Here is a 22,821-nt window from a genome sequence, read left to right as displayed (position 1 = left end):
CTCGAACCCGTGTTCCCTGCATTAGCAGGCAGACTCTCAACCACTGCGCCACCAGGGAAGCCCCCAGAAAGAACCATTTATAATGCCCTAATTTCTATGAGCAATCTCTGTGAGCAATTTCTATTTCTGTACTACTTATGTGATTAATTTTCATTTTAATAAATGTAGAGATGGATTTAAAAACCACTGACACATCAGTTCCTATGCAGTTTTATGGCCAGTGCTCTGCAGAATGCATAACAAGCAAAATCTTGTTATTAGACACCCAGATGCAGATCCTGCCTTCAAGGAGCTCTCAGGCTGGTGTGGGGGAACGGGTCCACCACCATGTGGGATTAATTCCTGATGAGGAGTAGATAATGCAAGGGGATTCATGCTGGGAGGAAAGGGAGGTTATTCACATTATTTCAGGAATCAGGAAAGTATGGCAACCAAGGAGAGGCAAAGCTGGGCATGGGCCAAGAGAACTTCCCGTTCAAAGTGGGACCCAGCAATCCCACTACTGGGCATATACCCAGAGAAAACCACAATTCAAAAAGACACATGCACCCTAATGTTCATTGCAGCACTATTTACAATAGCCAGGTCATGGAAGCAACCTAAATGCTCGTCAACAGACGAATGGATAAAGAAGATGTGGTACATATATACAATGGAATATTAGCCTTAAAAAGGAATGAAATTGGGTCATTTGTAGAGACGTGGATGGACCTAGAGACTGTCATACAGAGTGCAGTAAGTCAGAAAGAGAAAAACAAATATTGTATATTATCACATATATGTGGAATCTAGAAAAATGGTACAGATGAACCAGTTTGCAAGGCAGAAATAGAGACACAGATGTAGAGAACAAACGTATGGACACCAAGGGGGGAAGCGGGGTGGGGGGTGGTGGTGGTGGGATGAATTGGGAGATTGGGATTGACATACATACACTAATATGTATAAAATAGATAACTAATAAGAACCTGCTGTATAAAAAATAAAATTAATTTTTTTAAAAAAGTGCAGAGGTGGGAGTTCCTGTGGCCATTAGGGAAGACAGGGAGAACGGGAGGTGGGGGGCAGGTTGTGGAAAGCCACGAGGCTGGGAGAAGAAGACGGACCCTAGTCCCAGGCGTCAGGGGTCCCTGCAAGGTATGTTGGTCCCTGAGAACGTGCCTGAAACTTTACAGAGAAAAGAAGTTTGGCATCTGTGCAGGAGTGGGTTGGCCAGGTCAGGAGGCAAGGGACAAGTTGGAAGGTAATTGACTGCCCGAGTGCAAAGGAAGATGTGCAGTCTGTGCCAGGGGCAGGGGTGGTCTTGATGGAGGAGGGAGATGAACCTGAGAAACTCATTCGATTGGGGTGGGAAGTCAGTGGAGGGAGCAGAGACAAAGGGGATTTTGAGGCTCTGCTTCCACTCAGTGATTTACAGGAAAGCGGGTAGAGGCAGCCCCTTCTCTGGGAGCTATACAGAGGAGCTACAAGTCCCACACACAGTGCAGGAGCTGCAGTCCCCTTCTTTTCCCATTGGAGCCCAGCTATGCTGTGCATAAGGCAAGTCTGGCCCCTAAGGACAGGCTGGCCAAGGGCAGGCAGGCAGGCACGTAGTCCTTCTGGCTTCCAGCCACCAGACTCACAGGCTTCCGGGAAAGGCTGACAGGGCCGCTCTGTTCCTTTGAATCTGAAAATATGTGGCTGGGGAAACCTAAATTAATTAAGTGATGCTGAGGCCCTGAGGTCCCCCCGGAGGAAGCACACAAGGGAGGGGGTGACGAGGGCAGGGTAAACTGCACCGCCCCTCCCCCCCCCCAGTATTGGAATCCAGAGAGGCTCATGAGCCTCATTGGAACGAAGCCGGCACTCAAGTGCTTTCTGGGAGACAAAGAAATAATAAATCAAGAGCAGGTGCCCTGCCCACACACTGCCACCACCAACATCAACCTGCTTCTCCACAGAAACATGGCCATTTCCCATCTCTGGGACCAGATGTCTCAGTGAAGCAACAAATGGCAAGGCCCTGGAATTGACCCGGTCCATGACCTTCTCAGAAAAGAGGCCATGATGGACTGATGCCTCCCTCCAGAGCAGCACCCCTCCATACACAACTCCTCCAGGACCCCCCTAAATACACACACACACACACACACACACACACACACACACACACACACACCAGACCTCACCCAGGCACAGGTGCAAGATGGCTATCCTTCCACCCCCTCCCCAAGCTGCAACATACCAGGACTCCCCGAGTCCCCAGCAAGCTCCACTATGGCACTAGTCTGGTGTAGAAAAAAAAATTTTTTTCCTAACAGACTGAGGTCACAACTGTAGGCAATGGATAAAATGAGAAGGAAGATTGTCAGCCAGAAATCATCAACCTGTCTCTATCCATACAAAGCAATAATAATTAAGCTCCCACTAAGTGTCAGGCATTGAGTTAGATACTTTCAAGTAAGTCATCTCATAATCTTCATTCATCCTGGAGCAGGACAGCATGGTGGCTGAGAGCTGGATGCTGGAGCTAGCCTGCATATGAAGTCTGTCTCCACCACTTGTGAGTTCTCTGACTGTGGATGAATTACTATACCTTGGTGTCCTTACCTGCAAAAATGTAGTATGAAGGTTGATAAAAGATTAAATGAATTAATGTTTTAAAAATGCTTAGAACAGTGCCTGGCACTTTATAAACACATCTATGTGTCTTATAAATAAGTTCCTTGCTTTACTCATTCCACTTACTAGATATGTACTCTCTAGTAATAGTTACTACATCTGGTTGAGAAAAGAGAGAAAAAATTGCTTTCATTTTCTCCAACAGAATTGGATGGGAAGTTCCCTTTTGCCTGCAAGTTATGCTCAAATAGAGGAGTCTCTGGGAAGGAATTTACCAAGAGTTCTGGTGAAGAGGAAGCCACAGGTGCAGGAAGATGGAGGGTCGGGGCCCTTGAGGGAGGCTGGTTGGCAAGTTGCAAAGCCGGTACCAGCACCCTGGACAGCTCCCCGCAGGCCAGGGCCAGAATAGAGGTTGTTCCCCTCCTGCCAAGGCTCAGCTTTTTGCTGAGGCAAGGCGTCCTGGCCTGCTGCCAACTCCTCCACCCTAGTCCTTGGGGCTGCTGATGCACGGGTAGGAGGTTGCTTTCTAAGCTGGAAGTTGGAGGGTGAAAGAATTTAGTGTCCCTGGAGCTTCCTTAAGGAGCTGGTCCTGGACCATCTTCCTTCCTTCCTTCCTTCCTTCTTGCCTGCCTGCCTGCCTGCCTGCCTGGGTGAAGTCTGGTGTGTGTGTGTGTGTGTGTGTGTGTGTGTGTGTGTGTGTGTGTGTGTGTGTGTGTGTGTTTGGGGGGGATGTCCTGGGGGAGTTTTGTGTGGAGGGCTGCTGCTTTGGAGGGAGGCATCAGTCCATCCTGGCCTCTTTTCCTTCCATGGATCTTCATCTGCCCCTCTCCTTGGCACTGCCAGGGAAGGTGTGGTCACCTTGCACGAAGAACAGCAGGGGCATGATGAGGCACAAGGAATAGGGAAGCAGCATGAGGACAACAAGACTGGTCCCCATGGCCTGGGTTTAAATTTAGGCTCTACTGCTGGAATCTCAGGCAAGTGACCCAGCTTCTCCATGCCCAACTTCCTCATCAATAAGACAGGGGAAATAGCACCTACACTGAACCAGGATTGAGTGAGAATTAAATAAAGCAGCACACACAACACCTCTGGCACAGAGATGTGCTTAATAAATGAACCTGTTTCCTACCATAGGGGAACAGAGGTCTGGAGAATTAGGCATGAGCCCAGAGATAACTTGCCTTCATGCTCAGGAACAGCCATGAATTCTGTGGGCCAGAGAGCTGGAAGAAGGGATCTGCATCTTGAAGGCCCTGGGAAAGTTTCTCTTCTCTAAGATTCCACTGTTCTTTAGCCACGAGACAGAAAACTTCTGCCTTATATTCCAACCCCCCTTTTTCAAATCAGATAAGGCAAACAACATATGCATAAATAATAATTGCTCAGTAGGTTGGAAGACTGTCCCTTTAAAAGCCTCATAATGGGAGAGTCAGAAGGGACCAGAGGTCTCAAACTCAAAAGACCAGAGAGCGAGGCAGGTGATGTAAATTTGTGAAGCCAGCTGGAGAAAGACTGCAATGAGCTGGAGAGGGTGTGTACTGACTAACGGCCTTCAAATAAAATTTAAAATAATTTTCTCACCCAACAGAGCCCTTCTATAGCACCCATTTCCTGCTGACGGCTGCAGTGAGTTAGGAGTCCCCTAACCCCTTACTTAACAGAGACCAAGGCTGGAGCCCAGAGAGAGGCTGTGACTTGCCCAAGGTCATCCAGAGCCAGGCCTGTCCCCATACTGGAACTTTTTCCCTCCCTCAGACAGAGGACAGTTTGGCCACTTCAGAGCAGGTGTTGGCAACTCCTTAAGTGAAAGAGTTTCTTCTCCTTCCCTGAGGTGTCTGGGTGGGTGGAGAGATTGGGCAATGGGTGGCAAGGCTGCTGCCTCTCACCCTGGCGTGCTGGTCTCCATCACCTCATCCGACAGCTATCTCAGGGACAGAAGCCAACTTTCCAATGCCTTCTGGGACTCTCACCAGCCAAGACAGAGCCTGGAATCATAATGCCTGCTTAACCAGAGGGGCTAGCCAGGAAGCCAGGGTACCCCTGAAACTTTTATCTGCTCTTTACAAGACCCACAACTGTAAAATGAAGATAAAACAACACATCTTACAGATGATAAAAATAACCACAGCAGCCACTTACATTGCTCTTACTGTGTGCCAGGCACCCTAAGCAAGTGGGTACTATTATACATTTTACAGATAAAGAAACTGAGGGATAGAGAGGCGAAGTGATTCCCCCCCTTCCTCCCAGGCGCCCTAACTAGTAGGTGGCAGAGCCAGGAGCCATCTCAGTCCTCTGCCTCTAAAGCCCAAGTTCTTTCCACTGTATCAGGATGCCTCCTTCGGAGTGGGGAGCACCGTAAGGGAAGAAGCCGTATCTAATGGTAGTTTGCTTTTGAGGCCAGAAGGATGGGAAGAATCCTCTCTGACTCTGGAAGAAAGAGACAAACTGTAATCTCAACAGCACGAATCTCCCAGCCTCCACTGCCTCAGAGCCTCTCTCCGGCCAGTCCGCAGACCAGAATATGGACTCGATGTGCCATCCATGGTCAACGCTGGGGACACATTAGGCCCAGCGCAAAGCCAGGGCGGCTCACCTTGTCTTCTGAGAACGGGGCGTCTCAGCGGGTGTGGCCCTCTTAAGGTGAGCCCCCCTTGAGCCTCTGCTGAGAGCAAAGCTGCTGGATCCCGCCCAGAAAATGGTTTCGGCACCCACGCGGGGTCTCTTACAGATCCAGGCGTAGACCCCTGCCACATCACTCCCTGAGCCCACCCGGGACTTGGCGGCAGCTCTGGAGATTGGAGGTGGGGGTGGGGTTGGGAAGGGGGCGGGACCTCTCGGAGCGGAGGAAGGGCTTGGTGTAGTGCGAAGACTGCCTGGGAGGAGTTAGAACGGGGAGAGCGTGAGGAGGCGGGAAGGGAGAAGAGGCGGAGCTGCCGGACCCGGACAGTTAAAACGGAAAGGGGGCGCACTGGTTAGGAGAAGGACGTGGGGAAAGCGGTAGGGTGGGCGGGGCAGAGCTGATATTGGGGGCCCTGGGTGGGGACGAAGCGACTTCTCCCCTCAATCCCCAGATGCTCACAGTCAGGAGTTCTCTGCTGTGACATTCTCCCGAAGGGCCGGTCGGTCGGAACCCAGTCCAGCAGTCTGCGCCTCCCCTCCCCGGCGTGGAAGGGGCCAGGGGGCGGGGCCAGAGAAAGGGTTGAGGGATCTGTCGTCGGCGCCCCTCCAGTCACTGCTCCACATTCCAGCTGCGAGAACAGATGGACGTAGCCGCGGCTCACCTCGGGGACTCCTTACCCGCTGCGCGCTGAGATCCAGGCTAAGGCGGAGATCTGGAGCCCCTAGCGCCCCCCTCTCCCGCGGGGCCGGGGGAAAGCGGCCGCTGTGTGCCCCCTTCCGCGGGGAGAAGAGCGGGCGCGGACCCCACGAGTCCTAGAACTGCGGGGGCGGAGAACCCGCTTGTCGCGCGGTGCACCCATCCTCAGGGGCTTGGCCAGGACTCTTTCGCACCGAGACCCCTTTCTGGGGCTTCCAGCCTTGGCGCATCTGGGGAGAGGACCCCCTCCCGGCAGCGCCCCGCCCCCAGCCCCCGCCCCGCCGACGTCGCATTAGCATGAGCGACGCAAGTGGCCCGGGCACCACTCGGGGGCCGAGACTCGCCGCGTCACAGCCCCGAGTGTAAAAGAAAAAAAGAGTAGGCGGCGGCGGAGGAGGCAAGAGCCGAGGCGAGGGGAGGGGAGAGCGGCGGGGCGAGCGAGCCGGCGGGCTGGCGGCAGCAGCATGCCCCTCGGCCTGCTCCGGCGGCCTCTCAGCGCTGCGGGGGTGGCTCCCGGCGCGCCCGAGCCTCAGAGCGCTCAGTCTCCGGCCCCGGCGCCTTGGCACGGCCGCCTTTCCTGACCGCCCCTGAGCCCAGCGGCGGCGGGTCCCGAGCTCTGTTCCGGACAGCGGCGGCGCCTCGCCGGACAGGGTCCTTGCCTTTCCCGGCGAGCAGGGTCCCCCGAAGTTCCGCGCCCTGGTCTCTGCACTGCAGGGCGCGCGCGCCCGGCCCAGGCCGAAGCGTCCTCGGAAGAGCGGCGGGGTGCGGGTGATGGAACCCGAGGCGCCGGCGGGTCAGGCCCCGGCGGCAGCCAGCAAGCTGTCGGAGGCGGTGGGCGCGGCTCTGCAAGATCCCCGGCGGCAGCGGCGCCTGGTGCTGGTCATCGTGTGCGTGGCGCTGTTCCTGGACAACATGCTGTACATGGTCATCGTGCCCATCGTGCCCTACTACGTGCACTCGGCCAGCGAGAAGCCCACCCTGACTTCCAAAGTGTGTGTGACCACCCTGCCGCCGCCCACTCCGGCCAATGCCAGTGCCGACACGGTCAACACCTCGGAGTCCTCGACGCCCGCGATGCCGGCCAGGTCTACCGCGCAGCCCCAATACCCCACCGACAACGAGGACGTGAAGATCGGGGTGCTGTTTGCCTCCAAGGCCATCCTGCAGCTGCTGGTGAACCCCCTGAGCGGGACCTTCATCGACCGCATGAGCTATGACTTGCCGCTGCTTATGGGCCTGGGCGTACTGTTCGCCTCTACAGTGATGTTTGCCTTCGCGGAGGACTACGCGACGCTCTTCGCCGCGCGCAGCCTACAGGGTCTCGGCTCGGCCTTCGCGGACACGTCTGGCATTGCCATGATCGCCGACAAGTATCCTGAGGAGCCGGAGCGCAGTCGTGCCCTGGGCTTGGCGCTGGCTTTCATCAGCTTCGGAAGCCTAGTGGCGCCGCCCTTCGGGGGGTTCCTCCACAAGTTCGTGGGCAAGACCGCGCCCTTTCTGGTGCTCGCCATGGTTTCGCTGCTCGACGCCCTGTTGCTGCTGGTCGTGGTCAAGCCCTTCTCCGCCGCGGCGCGGGCGCGGGCCAACCTGCCAGTGGGCACGCCTATCCACCGCCTCATGCTGGACCCCTACATCGCCGTGGTGGCAGGCGCGCTCACCACCTGCAACATCCCCCTCGCCTTTCTCGAGCCCACCATCGCCACGTGGATGGAGCACACGATGGCGGCGTCCGAGTGGGACGCAGGCATAGCCTGGCTGCCGGCCTTCGTGCCGCACGTGCTAGGCGTGTACCTCACAGTGCGACTGGCAGCGCGCTACCCCCACCTGCAGTGGCTGTACGGCGCCTTCGGGCTGGCAGTGATAGGCGCCAGCTCGTGCTTGGTGCCCGCCTGCCGCTCCTTCGCACCACTAGTGGTCTCGCTCTGCGGCCTCTGCTTCGGCATTGCGCTGGTGGACACGGCGCTGCTGCCCACGCTCGCCTTTCTTGTGGACGTGCGCCACGTCTCGGTCTATGGCAGCGTCTACGCCATTGCCGATATATCCTATTGCGTGGCCTATGCGCTCGGGCCCATAGTGGCGGGCCACATCGTGCACTCGCTTGGCTTTGAGCAGCTTAGCCTTGTTATGGGCCTGGCCAACCTGCTGTATGCGCCCGTCCTGCTGCTGCTGCGCAACGTGGGCCGCCTGAAGCGCTCCCGCTCCGAGCGCGATGTGCTGCTGGATGAGCCACCGCAGGGTCTATACGATGCTGTGCGCCTGCGGGAGCGCCCTCTGTCCGATCGGGAAGGCGCGCCTCGCAGCCCGTCAGGCCCCTCTGACGCATGCGAGGACGACTACGACTACTACACCCGCAGCTAGCAGCCCCGCTTCTCCTCCAGGCCACCCACCCACTCCCCACCCCACTCCCACCCCCGGGTCAAGGTGGCTGCTCTGTGAGCACACTGGCCAGCTCAGGCTCAGGTCCCGCCTTCTCCAGCGAGTACCCCAGCCCCTCCTCTGTCTTGATTTCCCCTGCCCGAGTCCCCTCTCTATGACCCTTTCTGTGTCCTCCTCCCTTTCCTCCAATGGGGCGTGGAGCACCGAGGCACGTGAACTGATGTGCTCCTGGCAAAGACGAAGAGGCGCGCGGGTCGCCACCTCGGGGCTCCCCGATGTAGAGCCGTGCCTCTGTTTGTCGTTCCTTCCGTTCCTCCCAGTGCCAACTTGGCCCGCTGCGCCGCGGTGCCTCCGGGCCGAATCAATAAACTATATCTGTACGAGACCGAGTCTCTTTACTGATGGGGTGGGCGGCCGGGCAAGGGGCCAGGGCAGAATGGGAGGGTGAGCTGGGTCTAACCCAAATCCAGGTCTCAGTCCAGCGGGCATGCAGGAAGCCTGTTGCTCTTTTGCTACCTGGAGAAGGAGATACGAAAGAAGCAAACTCATCAAGGCTCTCACCCACGAACACCCTGGTGCCTAGGCCGGCCTCAGCCCGCGACAGCCCCTCCCTCACCCAGGCCTAGCGCAGCGCCCCAGGGCGCCGCCCGGGGGAGCCTGAGGACCCGCTCCCTCCGGGTGCGCTGGTCCCGCCCCTTGAGGACACACCCTGAGTCTAAGACAGAGCTCTTAGGCGCCCAAGCTTCCCTTCCCTTCGAGCCTGGCAACCTGTCCCGTCCAGTCTCCGAAAGGGAATAGGGGTGGAACCGTTATGGGCAGCTGAAAAAAAACCGGCGGCATCTTTAAGGGCTTGATTTCTCTAGACGCATGTGTGTGATGTGTGTGTGTTCGTTAGACCGCTGGACTCTATCCTACGAGGAGTGGAGGAACAGTTGTCGATGTGTCCGCTGTGTCCCAGCTATGCGGGCTTGAGTCAGGGCTGGAGAGAATGATAGTGTGAGAGCTGATACCAACCCCACCCTACCTGGTCCTGAGTGCAAGCAAGTGCCCAGGGCTGTCAGAAAAGTCTCCCCACCTTGAGTGGGGGTCCCCAGAATCCCAGACCAGCGTGTGTGCACCACTCCCAGTCCTGCAACTTGCGGCCTCCTGAGGGCTGCAGAGTCCTCGGATTCCGGCATGGAGAGGTCGCCGTGTTGGGGTACGCCTGTGTATTAGACAACGTCTGTGGGGGTCTGTACTGCTGGTGTGTGCACATCTGTTCTGACTCTGTGTGTCCGGCTGTGTGTGTGTCTGTCTGAGCAGGGTCTCTCTTTGTGAGTCTGTCTGTGTGTGTTCGTGTGTAAGGATCTATATGGGGTGGGGGGGAATGCATTGTCTGGGAGGAATGTCTGCCTCTGGCTGTGTGTCTCTAAGCATCCCCAGGTCTGTATCCTGCATATTCCCCGTAGTGCCAGCCGGGATGAGTGGGAATAGAAAAGGATCTGCAGTGATCGACAAACAGGTTGTTTTTATTTATTATTATTATTATTATATTGTAAAAGGAGTTGTAATAAGGTTTGAGCCTGCCCTAGACAGTGGGGAGGGCACAGATTTATCCAGACCCAACCCTCCCCAGGGTTCTGCAGAGGCAGCCACGGCTAGGATAAAGGGGTTAGGGGAGCGCAGGGACTGGGGAAGGCTGAGCTGAGGGCGATGGGCACGGGCGGGGCCCCGTTTTGCACCCCCCATCTCGGGCCTGGATTCCGCTGCCTTTTCGAGAGATCGTCCGGGAAGCCGTCAGAGCAAGGGATGGGGGCCGGGAGATAGGATCCCGGAAGGCGGCGGAGTGGTGGGGCGGGGCAGGGGTGGGGGGGACAAAGGATGGAGTGGGTGAGAGGTAGGGGTGGGGCTGTGGGGAGGGAGGAAAAGGGAGAAAGGGGAGGGAGGAGGAACAGGAGGAAAGAGGGGAGGCGACTGGCGCGGCCGGCTCGCTCGCAGCCAGTCGCGAGGCCTGGGGACCCGGCGACGTCGGAGGCTCTGCCACCGACTGAGGCGGTGGCCCCCACCCCCGCACTGCTGACGCGCCCCCGAATCCCTTCCGGCTCACATTCTAGCCCCTAGTTCTGCTGGGTGCGGTGCAGCGGCGGCCGAGGCAGCAGAGACGAGGAGAGCAGGTGAGTAGGGCTGGTCTGGCGGAGCACAGCGCGGGGAGCCGGGAGCGGAGGGAGGCTCCGTCCAGGGACCGCGCCGGGGCCGGGAGGCCCCAGAGCCCGCGGAGTCCTCCGAGTCCCGAAGGGCAGCGGCCGTCGGGGGACGGCCAGGAGAGTGCGGGATTCTGTGGCTCTGGTGTTTCTCCACCCAGGGTGGGGGCAGGGGGACGGGGAGCTGGATGGTGCGAAGTTGGGGGAAAGGGCTTGGACAGGCTTGACTGTCAGCTTCGCGGCTTCACGTGTGTGTCCACACTTCTGAACCCCCGTCTGCTAAGTGCCAAGGTCTGCACTTTCCGTGCCCAGTTGGAGGGTCTGCAGGTCTCACTCCAACCCCCTGAAGTGCTGGCATGCACCTGCCTCTCTCCAACTCTCTCGCGGAGGCGGGAGATGGGGTGCAGGCATGGGCGCAAGTGGCAAATATAAGCCGGGTGGCAGGGAGCCCCTGGAGCACGCGGGCAGCCTGTGGTGCCCGGGCTGAGCCGGGCTTCGGCTTCCAGGGCAAAAGAGAGACCCCTCCAGGCAGGTTTCAGAAGCCAGGCTGGTGGGAGTGTGGAGTGGAGGGCACCAAACTGACGTAGAAAGATACCGACACAAATACACCCTTTAGGCGCCAGCCCAAGGGCCAGTGAGGAAGAGCAGCTGGCCGGCAGGAACAAGGCCCTCCCATTTGGCACCCATGAAACCATCCTACTTCAATCTCCTGTGCCTCTGCAAGACATGGGGTCTCTGAGGCTTGACTAGTATCTTCCTGCTATGGTCTGGCTGGGGGCCAGAGCAAGAGGAGGCATTGGCTGCATTGTCTATAGGGCCCTTACCACCTTGCCCTTGCCCTACTCGCCCCCTCAAAACTCCCGTGGCGCTGGGATCGACTCTCATCTGGATGCCGTTGCTTCTGCTTTGCAGTGGGTAGCGGCAGCCCCTATGCTACAGGGCGCTCACCTGTCTGGGGACGACCTAGTCCCGAGTGCTGTGGCACAGTGCCCGCAAGGACTCTACATTCTCTGCCCAGTGCTACCAGGCAACCCCAGGCTCCTCCACCCCTGGGCCGGGATTATCTATCTTTCTGGATGCTGTGTCTTAGGGTCAACTGTGCCTTGCACCCAACCCCCCTCTCCCACTGTGTCTGCCTGGGGGTAGAATGGGCTAAGTCTTAGCTTTAGGCTCTTGGGAGAGAATAGGGGATGGATGAGTGGAAACCATGGGTGGGTGCTTATGCTTATGCAGGATTATGCTTAGGGATAGAGGTTGGGCCCTGAGGGTAGAGGTTGGGCCCCACTAGCCTTAAAAACTGGCTTTTGCCCCTCTTGGCCTGGCTCACTTCTACTGTACCTTCAGAATTAATCCACCTCCTTACAGGCCTATTCAGGGGGCCCCTAGGGGCCTGGGCTGCCTAACTTCCCTGTACCATCTCCCTCAGCATTCTCATGCCACCTACACTGGGAGCCAGCCGACCAGAGATTGCCTAAGTCACAGCCCATCCAGCAGGGTCCTCCCTGCCTTGGCCACGGGCCAGTCTCCGATAAGCCTAGAGTGTCTCCTGGAGCCCAGAGCCTTAGAGGACCTTGTAGTCATTCATGTGCACATGCATTCCTTGTACTCAGCTACCCAACACTGATTTTACTCCATGCCAGGCACAGGGCTACGGCCCAGGGGTGAAGCACTGAACGCGGCAGATGTAGTCTTGCCCTGGAGAAGCTCACAGTCTAGTGGGAAAGAGAGATTTTAATCTGCAAAGCACATCTCTATCGGGTCCCAGGCAGGAACAACGCAAGTGCTCTGCCAGTGACCCCTCATGGATCTGGAATGAGCAAGCCCAGCCCTGCTCTCTCCCACGCTGCTCTGGGGTGGCCAGTTGAGGCTGGATGACAGCAGTTTTGTGGAGCAGGTGCCAACTGGAGACTCATTTCAGGCCCTACCCTCTCCTATTTGGAGTCAGAGAGGACACTGTGGTCAGTGTGTGGACTGGTCTGGAGGTCAGGAGTTTGGGACCAGGCCCACAGGGAGGGCTGTGAACACTGCTGCCCAGCTCTGGCCTCCTCACAGGGCAGGGGCAGGGTACCAGGCTGTGGGAAGTGAAGGGTCCGGTCTAGGTGGCTGTTGTATTGATGCCTCTCTGCTTCTTGGTCCCCAGGTCCACACCTCTGCTTCCCCAATCAGGAGTCACCAAGATGCCCATCCTCGAAAAAACGCCCCCTAAGACGGCAGCAAAAAGTCCCAGCAGTGACGAGGAGCCTGTAAGTGACGTTTGGATCCCTCTCTCCCCATTCACAAACTCTTGCTTCCAGAACAGTCCTGAGTGGGACTGACCCCCAACTCTTGCCTGGCCCCTAGCCCTGTGCTCTCCTGGGCAGGAGACCCAGGCTGCAGCCCTGCCCCAAGTTTGCTGAGGAGCCCTGGGAGGCCTGGAGGGGTGGGAGTGGCGTCAGGGAATACTGAGGGAATGCTGACAGCCACACTTCCTAACCTCCAAGGCCAGGGAGAGCCCTTGACCTGAGCCAGGCACTCTCTTTTCTCTCAGGGCCTCCCCTCTCTCCAAGTTCCACCTCCAGTGGCTGTGAGCCCAGTGGAACTGCCTTAGGATGAGGCTGAATTCCCTACTCTAAGCCTTGTCACATCCCAGCGCCAGCTGCTGTCAGCCCTGGAGCCTTAGGCGCCGTCTTCCCCACTGGTCTGAGACAATGCCACACTTCCCTGGGCAGGCATCCTCCCTCCCCACCATACTCAACCCACCTTCCAGAGTGATAGAGCGACACATCTGATCTTCAGGCTGTTGCACATGGCGGTTCCTGTCTTCTTGACACCTCTTTACCCCAACCCTAACCCCAGGGCTTCATTTGAAAACCTGATCAGGATTTTCTGGCTTCTCCTCGTGAAGTTGCTCACCACATTGTCCAGAAAAACAACCTGACAAACACCTCTGTTGTTGCCTCTGGTCCATGGCACGTCCCTCCCTTTGGACTGTGGCTGCCTTGAGAGCAGGCTCTGTATCTCCATTGTACCTGAGTCCAGCCCAGAAATGCGAGCCCTGGCTCACGTAAATTGCCCAGAAATGTTTATTGATCTAAGACCCCAGGGCCCAAAGACCCTCATTTGTACAAGTCCCTGCCTCTGTACCCAGGCAAGGCCAGAAGCCCACGAGAGTCTGGGAAGAGCCCCAAGGGGCTGAGACATCTGAGCAGAGACTTCCTGCTTCACTCCTCCTTACGCATCACTGATTCCCCATGACCCAGGCTGAGTCACTGTCAGAGCTCCGAAGCAGGGTAGCCTGTTTCTAGCAGGGGCTCCAGCCAGATCTGCTGGCACTCTTGGCCAAGCCACCAGCTGGACTGCGCTTTCTGTAGATGTTTCCCCACTCACCCACCACACAGACCCCCAAGACCCCAAGAGAAGGAAGAGGGAACTAGAGCAGCTTGGTGGGGAGACTGGACCTGGCTCTCTGGGAGTGGGCTGAGCAACCTGGAATGCTGCCCGGACCCATCCTCAAGGGTTCCCCAGGGCAGGAGCAGCCCATAGTTGGCACTGACACCCTCCTCCCTCCCCCTAGGGCAGTGAACTCTAGAGACAGGCTCAGACAGCCAGAGCCCCTTCCCTCATCAGCGCATGCGCTCCGGCTCACTCACTCAGGTGGACTGGGGGTCCACCTGCCCAGAGCTCCCGGGAGTGGGGATGGGGGCTCGCTTCAGTCCCTGCAGCAGCAGGAGCAGAGCACAGGTAAGCATTCAATGGACCCCCTTCACTCCACAGCCTGGCCGGGGTGGAAATTCACTGACCCCACCACCCCACAGAGGAGAAACCCCTGAAAAGAAGGCAGCCCACCATCTGCCAGCTTTGTAGAGTTTAAGCAGTAGTATGAAAAGTCCTGGTTTCCGATTGTGACCAGCTGAGTGAGGAAGAAGGAAAAGGATGGATGGAAAAAGGAGCAAGGGAGAGAACGACCAAGGAGGAAGGAGCAGAAAGGCTGTCGGTGGTGGGGAGCGGGCACTGATTTCAGGTCCTGGCTCTGCCATCGAATGGCTGGATGACTTTGGACTAGTCTTTTCACCCTCTGGTCCTCAGTTTCCTCATCTGAAAATGGGACAAAAATTCCTTCCCAGGCTAAGCCATAACACTGTTGAACGCACACAAGATCCCAGGGTGACAGAGCTCGTAAACTGAGAAGCCCAGATCAGGAGGACATGGGTGGGGAGTTCTACTTAGATTCTTGAGACACTTTGGGGGCCCCCAGGTATTATGAGTTTTCTCTTAGGAATCCATCTGGAGGGATAAGGATAGTAACATCATAACATTTTATGATGTGCCTATTTGGGGCCAGTTGTTTCTCTTATTTAATTCTCTGTGTGCCCGTCTCACATAGGAATTGTTATTTATGTCCTATGAATGAGGAAGCTGAGGCTTGGAGAGATTAAGAGTGGAAAAACTTCCAAAGCATTCTCCGCTACCTCCGCCCCATACCCACATGGAGCTAAATGCCCCTCCCTGTGTTTCATAACTGGGAAGGATTTAATAAGGAGCCCAGTGCATGAGTCACCTTCCCAGGAAATATCATGCAGAATTCTGGTCATTAGGGCAAGCAGTGAACTATACCTCACACCACCTTTCAACTGTCCAAATGTCTCCATTAGAGTCACACCCTTTGGGTCTGGAGATCAATTGGATTGTGGAGTCCCAGCTGGGAACAAGTCCTAAATTAAGAGTGGCCAGCAGTCAATATCAATAACAGGACCATTTTATCTTACACTCATTCTTCATGGTTTATAAGCACTTTCATATTCGTGATCTCTTTGATCTTATGAGAGATAGAGGTTATTACTTCTGTTTTACAGGGTAGGAAACTGAGGCACAGAGGTAGGGGTGATTTGTTCAAGATCACACAGATGGTCAGCAGCAGGGTCGGGGCATGAACCCATGTCAGTCTGGTGTCAGCATCAAGGTCTTTTCCTCTGCACTTTGTCCCCTCCTAGAGGCCAGGCTGGGGTGTGGGAGAAAGCTAACAGGAGCTTCCTAAGTTCACAATTCTGCTGAGCTGAGCCCTGGCAACAGGTGAGTCCCAGGATAAGGAACAAAGATGGGGCAGATGGAAATAGACACAGGGGATCAATTTGGGGACGGGCATGGGCCACACATGAGAAGAGGAACCAAAGCCTGTGAACCTTCTCTTCCAGGGGCTGCCCAAACTCCCCGTGCCCCCGCTGCAGCAGACCCTGGCCACCTACCTGCGGTGCATGCAGCACCTGGTGCCTGAGGAGCAGTTCAGGAGGAGCCAGGCCATCGTGCAGCGGTTTGGGGCTCCTGGTGGCCTCGGTGAGACCCTGCAGCAGAAGCTCCTGGAACGGCAGGAGAAGACAGCCAACTGGGTAAGAGCTGCTGGGCGGGGGCAAACAAGGAACCCGTGGGGCAGGGGGCAGAAAGCAGTCATGGAGACAGAGGGATTTGGATGAGGGGCAGGGAGGTGACAAAGATGGGGCAGATGGAGGGACAGGCATGGGGGAGACAACAGAGGGATAGTAAGGAGCCAGGGTGAAGGACAGACAAGATTGGGATGGGAGATAGGGATGGGGACAGAGAGGGGACAGATGGGATAGAGATGGGATGATGGGGAGAGACAGGGTACAGAGATGGAGGACAGATGGGGATAAGGATGGGGGACAGACAGGGACAGAGATGGGGGCAGATGGGGGACAGAAATGGGGGGGCAGATGAGTAACAGGGATGGGAGCAGCAGAGGATAGCGTGAGGTCAGGGAAGCAGAGAGGGGTGAAAGGCAGGAATGAGACACTCATAAGAATGGGCAGGGGACATGGATGAAGCAGTAAACAACCAGGATGAACACTGGGATGGAAGAAAGGAGATAGTATGGGACAAAGCTGAAGGACGGGCGTGGTAGACGGGGAGCACACAGGCCCTAGCCCATAAGCGGGGCTCAGCGTATGTTTGTGGAATGAATGAATGAATGAAAAAAGTACATGATCTAGTGAAGGGTCCCCATTTTCCCTTGGGGCTGCCAGGATGGGACTGGGGCGCTCCACAGGCGAGATGTGTGTGGCCATTGGGGGTAATGGCACCCTTCCCCACCCTCCCTGGCAGGTGTCTGAGTACTGGCTGAATGACATGTATCTCAATAACCGACTGGCCCTGCCTGTCAACTCCAGCCCAGCTGTGATCTTTGCCCGGCAGCACTTCCAAGATACCAATGACCAGCTAAGGTGAGGCCACCGTGCTCTTGGGCTCACAGCTTGGGGGTCTGCCTGGAGGAGGGTGCCTGGCACCAGCACCAGGAAAGAGAGGTTGAAACTCGTGCCTCGGCTGAGCTTTCTGAGGTCGAATGGCCCTGAGACAGTGGCATCCAGGCCATGGTGTCAGAAGGAGGTTAGGCAAGCGGCACGTGGGTAACAAACACAGGGTCTTCCTCAGAATGTATCTATTTGGGGTGGGGTGGGGAGGTCACGGGCCCCCAGGTGTCCCCATGGCAGTCTGGGCCTGGTTGAGGCCCTGGGAGGAAGCCTGTAGCCTCTGATCCTGCCAGCGCTTGAGGCTGGGGCTTCTTACTGGGACCCACGGCCCCAGGCTATCTCAGAGGGCCTCTGCCGCCCTGCAGCCCCCAGCTCTGGACAGAGGCTCTGAGGGAGTGGAAATGGTTTCTTCCCGCCAGCCACCGCCAGAGTCTCTGCCATCTGCTGCAATTTCAGAGCTCACTGAGCCCCTGGAACGGCCTCTGGGCCCACTGATGACAAGGGAGGGGCCGTTTACACAAGGGTCGGGTCGGGAGGAAGGGTCTCCCTGCCGGAGTCTCTCAGAGCCAAACCCAGGTCTCTGGCCTCAAGACCCAAATGTGGCACAGCATGGGGACAGTTCAGAGGGAGGGAAAAAAAAAAACAAGAGGCAGGGCCCACCTCGGCCTCTGAGCAGGGCTCAACTATGCTGGAAGACCCCCGCCCCCTCCTTCTTCACCAAGACCAGCCCGACCAACCTGCTGGCCGGGGGCAGTCTTCCCCCTTCCCCTGCAGCCAGGCCTTCCCTGGGCAGAAGGAAGTGTGTGGATGGATGAACAACTTCTGGAAACAGTTCTCAAAATTGCATCGAAGGGGGCGTTTCCCTCCTGATGCAATTAAGCCAGGCTTATCATCCATGGGCTGTTAAGATGACAGGGTCCCGTGGTAAGGTTGTCTGGTGCCTTTTTTCCCCACGCCAGCACCCACTTTCCTTTTCCTTAGCATTAAGGGGACCAAATGACTGACTTTTCCCAGGAGATTGGATTTCCCAGAACCCCGGGGTTTTGGCCCAGTCCAGCCCCAGCACAGGCCTTCACCTGGAAGAACCCCATCCCTGACTGTCCAACCCCCTCTTGCCTGCTCTGTGGCCTCTCCTGGCTTCCTCTCCCTCCTCCTCCTCCTCCTCTTCATTCACCTTCCAGTTTCCTCTCCTCCCCCCCCCCCCCCCGCCCCCGTTCTCTCCTCAGGAACATTTTTAATCCAAGGTTTGTGAAGGACTGACAGCATGGGGGTAGGGGCAGGGCAGCAGGAACCCCACCTGATTAGTGTACCATCAAGGCCAGACATCTGGTAGGTGGTCCATGAGTTTGGGAGAGACAGAGAGGAGGTGGGAGGGAGGGGGAGAGGGAGGGGGAGAGAGAAGAAGTAAGAAGGAATGAAGGAAGAAGGGAGGGAGGGAGGAAGGGATTTGAAGGATGGAGGGAGGGAGGGAGCCTGGGCCCTGGAGAGGAGAAACTAAGGCCTCATCTCTCTCTGCAGGTTTGCAGCCAACCTCATCTCCGGTGTGCTCAGCTACAAGACCCTGCTGGACAGGTAGGACAGAGCCCAGCCTGAGAAGGGTAGTACCCTGTTCTGGCACAGTCTGTTGACCCATCTGTCTCCCTACCACACTAGCCAAGGAGCTCCCAGAGGGCAGGGAACTTGCCTTTTTCCAGCTCTGTGTTCTGGGCTCCCATCACAGAGCAAACAACCCCCCTGAACTTCCTGAGCATCAGAATGACCTTTAACCCAGCTGGCCCAGCCATTAATGGTTACTTTGCCTGGGGTAAGCACAATCCCTCCTTGATCTCTTTAAAATGCCCCCCTCCCTGCATACGTCTTATATACACACATGCCATGATTCAGTGTGTCAGGAATATAGAGAGCATATCAAAAGGTGGGGAAGGAAAAGTTGTTGGAGCGCGGTGATGGTGAGTTCAGTCTTGTTACTCACTACTTGAAAGGAATGGGCTCCCCACTCTGAGCCTGTTTCCTCAACCCCATCAAGCTTGAGAAATGGGTGAGCTGACTCAGTGGACCCAAAGGTGTCCTGACAGATGGAGAGAGCTGCATAAGCACAGTGGATCATCACTGATTTTAGGAGGAAAGTCCCTTTTCCAGCCAAGCACCAGGTGCCCAGGAGCAGCAGAGAGAGTGAGAGGGCGTGGGGGACCCCGTGAGAGGGTCTCAGAGTCCCCAGAGGCAGGTAATATAAGGGCATCAGATGCTAGAAAGAAAGAAGGGTCCAAAGCAGTGTCCATTGCACAGACGAGGAAGCTGAGGCTCAGAGAGGTTAAGGGCCTTGTCCATGGTCACACAGCCAGGAGGTGGCAGAGTGAGGAAGGCACAGGGACAAACTTCACTTACTTGTTAACTTGATCCAACCCAGTCTTACCCAGACTTGCGGGGGAGGCTTAGACCTGCAGCCCCTCCAGGGTAGGGCTGTTTCCTCTGGAGAGGAGGGGGCAGGCTCCCAGACCCAAAGTGCAGAGAAGCTCAGGGCTTGGGCCCTGGGGTCAGCAGACCTGAGTCTGAATTCTGACACGCACAACACAGGACATGTCGATCTTGAGTGAGTAATCACTCCTAGCTATAGACCCCTGTCTGTCAAATGGAAATAATAATAGTAGCCGCCTCTTGGGGCTTCTGCGACTGTCCTATGAGATGACGCCTTCAAAGCTTTCAGCCCTAAGTTAGGCACACAGCAGGCTCTCCATGCGTTTCTGAACCAAACACTGCTGGACTTCTGTCTGCTCACTCCTCACCGTACCATGCCCTCGCTGGGTCACCAGACCTTCCGGCTACTGTTACTCGTGGTGTTTTTTTGGTGTCTGTCTTCCTGGCTGGGAGAGCTCTGCCATCCCCCAGAACTCAGTGCTGCTGACACTCCGACTCTCTGATTTCAGAGAGCTTCATCCCTTACCTTGTCCAGCTGGACAGCAGAGGAGGAAGGGCACCACCCACGACCTTGTACCCTTCCATCGCTGACAGCCTAGACCCCAGACCCCCACGTGTGTGTGCGCGCGCTTGTGTGCATGCATGTGGGCACACTCACACACACATACATATCCACGTGAAGGTTCCCACATCTGATCACCGTAAACGTCACAAGCTGGAAATTTATGCCATTGCCCAAGCGCCTGTTTCAGACGCTTCATTTACTCATTTATTCATTTGCTCACTTTGCAAATTGATGTTGGGAAGGCGAAGGGAAATAAGGCCCCATCCCTGTCTTCAAAATGTTCTCAGACCGTTTGGCAAGACAGACACATCAACAGCACAAAATACAGCTGTGTCGGTCCCCATGAGCCCCATACTCCATTATCCGACCCCCTGAGGTCCCCACCAGGGCGCCTCCCGGTCATTGCAAGCTGAGTCATCCCCAGTGGGCCTTTGGGGTCCCGCCCCACACCCCAGCTGGACCCTCACCTTGTCCTGTCGTCTCAGTAAAAGCACCACACACCCCCGGTGGTGAATCCAGGACCCTAGAAGTCACCTGAGGTGTCTTTCTCCCTCGCCTGCTTCTCTAGTCCAAGTGCAGGTGCATCACTCTCCCTCCAGAACCCATTCCCATGCCTCCCTTCCCCTCCTCCCACCACCCTCCCCAGGCCCATCACCTTCCCAGCAGCCCACAGCCTCCTTCCTGGTTCTTCCTTTGACCCACTTCCACCCATTCTCCACACAGAACCAGGGCCATTATAAAAGCAAAACAGATCAAATCCTGACCCTGAAAGCTCTCGCCTTCTGGGGCTTTCACTGCCCCAAGAATGAAACGGTACCACCTTTCCACTGCCAAGGAGACTCACAAGTCTCCCCATCTCTCTGGCCGTCTCTTTACTCAGTTTTGATGCACTGGCTTCCTTTCACCTTGGACGAGTGTTCCTCAGATGATCTATGGTGAAGGACCAATATATTCTTTTAATTCAGTAAAGGGTTTGTAAAACACCGCAGAAATGAATTAGCAGAAAAATGGCCCAAAGGTACAAAATACGACACCATTTGTTTTATCGTTAGATTCAACACACACAAACGTCCTCTGTCAACCTGTTACAAGTTTCTGAAAGCCCTTCTGGAGTCCCACACTCACCCTGTCATGAGCTGGTCATTACAGTTCAGTCCGACACCCACACTTGGAGCAGGAGGGCCGTGGGACACCCCACCCAGCACACCTCCTGCCTGCTTCTTACCCTCAGGGCTCAGCTCACAGGTCTGGTCCACAGTGAGGCTCCCTGGCCTCCCTGAGGTCCCTGGTCACTCCTTCTGCCCCACCAGTCACTGTCTCATCACCCTGTCTCACTACCTGCTTGCTGTCTTTGCCCCACTACATACCCCAGACCTGCACCCCATTAGAGCAGGAAACTCAGGTCTTGTTTGCAGCTATATGCCCAGATCCCGGTGCCTGGCCCCGGAGAGAGCTCAGTCACATTTGTTGGCTGAAAGGATGGAAGGAAGGAAGGAGGAAGGAGGGAAGGAAGAAAGGAAAGAAGGAAGGAAGGAAGGGAAGGAGGGAGGGGAGAAAGAGACAGAAAGAGAGAGAAGAAAAAGGAGGAGGAGGAAGAGGAGGGGAAGGCGGAAGGTGGGGAGAGGAGGAGGAGACAGAAGGAGGAAAGACAGGGAAAGAGAGAAAGTGAGAGAGAAGGAGGAGGAGGAGGAAGTGGAGGAGGAGAAAAAAGGAAGGAAGAAAGTACATGAGACACGCTGAGACCACAGGAGAAAGAGAACTTTCCACCCTGAACTCAGAGGAGGTTTCTAGAAGAGGTGATGAAGGAGTAGCCTCTAAAAAGAGTAGAGCGAGTTTTCTAAATACATTAGTTGAGAGCAGGAGTGAGGGTGAAGGCGTGCCCAGCAGAGCAGCAGAAGCAAAGGCCCAGAGGGCTGAAAAGGCCAGAGCTGCGCCTGCGCACATGTAGTGCATGAGGCCGGGGTGAGGGAGACTAGCGGAGGCCGCAGGACACCCCGAGGGGCTCCACGGGGCGCTCCACTACTTTAGAAAGTGGCAAATCGAGCTCTTTGACAGCCATCATCGTGCAGTTCTGGTGTTTCTGCTCCACTTTGCCTAATCAGGTTAGAGTAGAATCAACTCTGATTCCCTGCCTCCCTTCCCTCCCTTCCCTCCAGCCACTCCATCCCCACTGACTGTGCCAAGGGCCAGCTGTCAGGGCAGCCGCTCTGTATGAAGCAATACTACAGGCTCTTCTCCTCCTACCGGCTCCCCGGCCACACCCAGGACACGCTGGTGGCCCAGAAGAGCAGCGTCATGCCGGAGCCTGAGCACGTCATCGTGGCCTGCTGCAACCAGGTAGGCGGCCCCTGGCTGCTGCAGCCTCTCAGGCTTGGGGAGGGGCGCACATGTGCTCATGCATTCCTGCTTCTCCAAGGGTGTTCAACCCCCTCCCGGAGTCACGCGGTGAGCTGGGGCAGGGTGGCCCCAAAGTGGGGTCTCTTGATTCCTGGTCAGTCCCATTTCTCTCCGCTGGTTGGATTTTAAGAACGAGGAGAGTCATCAATTGAGAATGCCTTCAGTGGGTTCCCATTTCAGTCCTGACCAGCCAGGTCAGGTTCAAAGAACCGCCTGGATGGACTGAGAGTCGTTGATGAGACCCAGCCTGTCCTTAGCCCTTCCACATGCAGTCACCCAGGCCGTGGCCTTCCTGGAGACCACATACAGACAGACGGACAGCTTACAGACTGACCCTCCGGACCTCCATGTCGAGACCGTGGGCTTGGCGCTTCCGTTCATCCCATCTGATCCTACGATGACCCTGCCGAGGGGGCCTTGGAATCTCCATTTGACAGATGAGGAAACGAGACTTAGGTTAAGTGGCTTGTCCAAGGGTGAGAAGTCCTCCTAGGTCTGCCAGTGTCACAAGCCCACAAGGTCCTCAGACTGGGTTCCAGGGAACAAAAAAGAGTCCGTGGGGGCCCAGGGGACAGGCCGAGCGTGAGGACTTCTGACACCAGACAGTATATTCTATATATTGAGGCTCCACATAAATAGTCCATCTGACTAAAAGCTGTTTTGTTTTCTGTCAAAACCCAAGTTTGACACCCACCCTGGGGACTCCCCTGGTATTTGTTCTACAGT

General features: G+C 56.4%; 2 protein-coding genes across 2 annotated transcripts in view; both read left to right on the top strand.

The window, feature by feature from the left end:
- The first annotated feature begins 3,808 nt into the window (after positions 1 to 3,808).
- Positions 3,809 to 22,821, top strand: part of CHAT (choline O-acetyltransferase) — a 55,876-nt gene continuing 36,863 nt past the window's right edge. Inside the window, exons 1-6 of the mRNA XM_061190114.1 lie at positions 3,809 to 3,818; positions 12,620 to 12,722; positions 15,651 to 15,842; positions 16,573 to 16,691; positions 18,237 to 18,290; positions 21,855 to 22,035. Coding sequence (XP_061046097.1) covers positions 12,657 to 12,722; positions 15,651 to 15,842; positions 16,573 to 16,691; positions 18,237 to 18,290; positions 21,855 to 22,035 — 612 coding nt within the window. The 5' untranslated portion in view covers positions 3,809 to 3,818; positions 12,620 to 12,656. The remainder of the gene's footprint in view (positions 3,819 to 12,619; positions 12,723 to 15,650; positions 15,843 to 16,572; positions 16,692 to 18,236; positions 18,291 to 21,854; positions 22,036 to 22,821) is intronic.
- SLC18A3 (solute carrier family 18 member A3) lies at positions 6,695 to 8,281 on the top strand. Its single transcript, XM_061196229.1, has one exon. The coding sequence runs from the start codon at positions 6,695 to 6,697 to the stop codon at positions 8,279 to 8,281; it is 1,587 nt and encodes a 528-aa protein (XP_061052212.1).

The sequence above is a fragment of the Eubalaena glacialis genome, chromosome 1, assembly GCF_028564815.1.
Source record: "Eubalaena glacialis isolate mEubGla1 chromosome 1, mEubGla1.1.hap2.+ XY, whole genome shotgun sequence".
In the NCBI taxonomy this organism is placed as follows: Eukaryota; Metazoa; Chordata; class Mammalia; order Artiodactyla; family Balaenidae; genus Eubalaena; species Eubalaena glacialis.
This window is presented reverse-complemented; position numbering and strand designations above follow the sequence as displayed.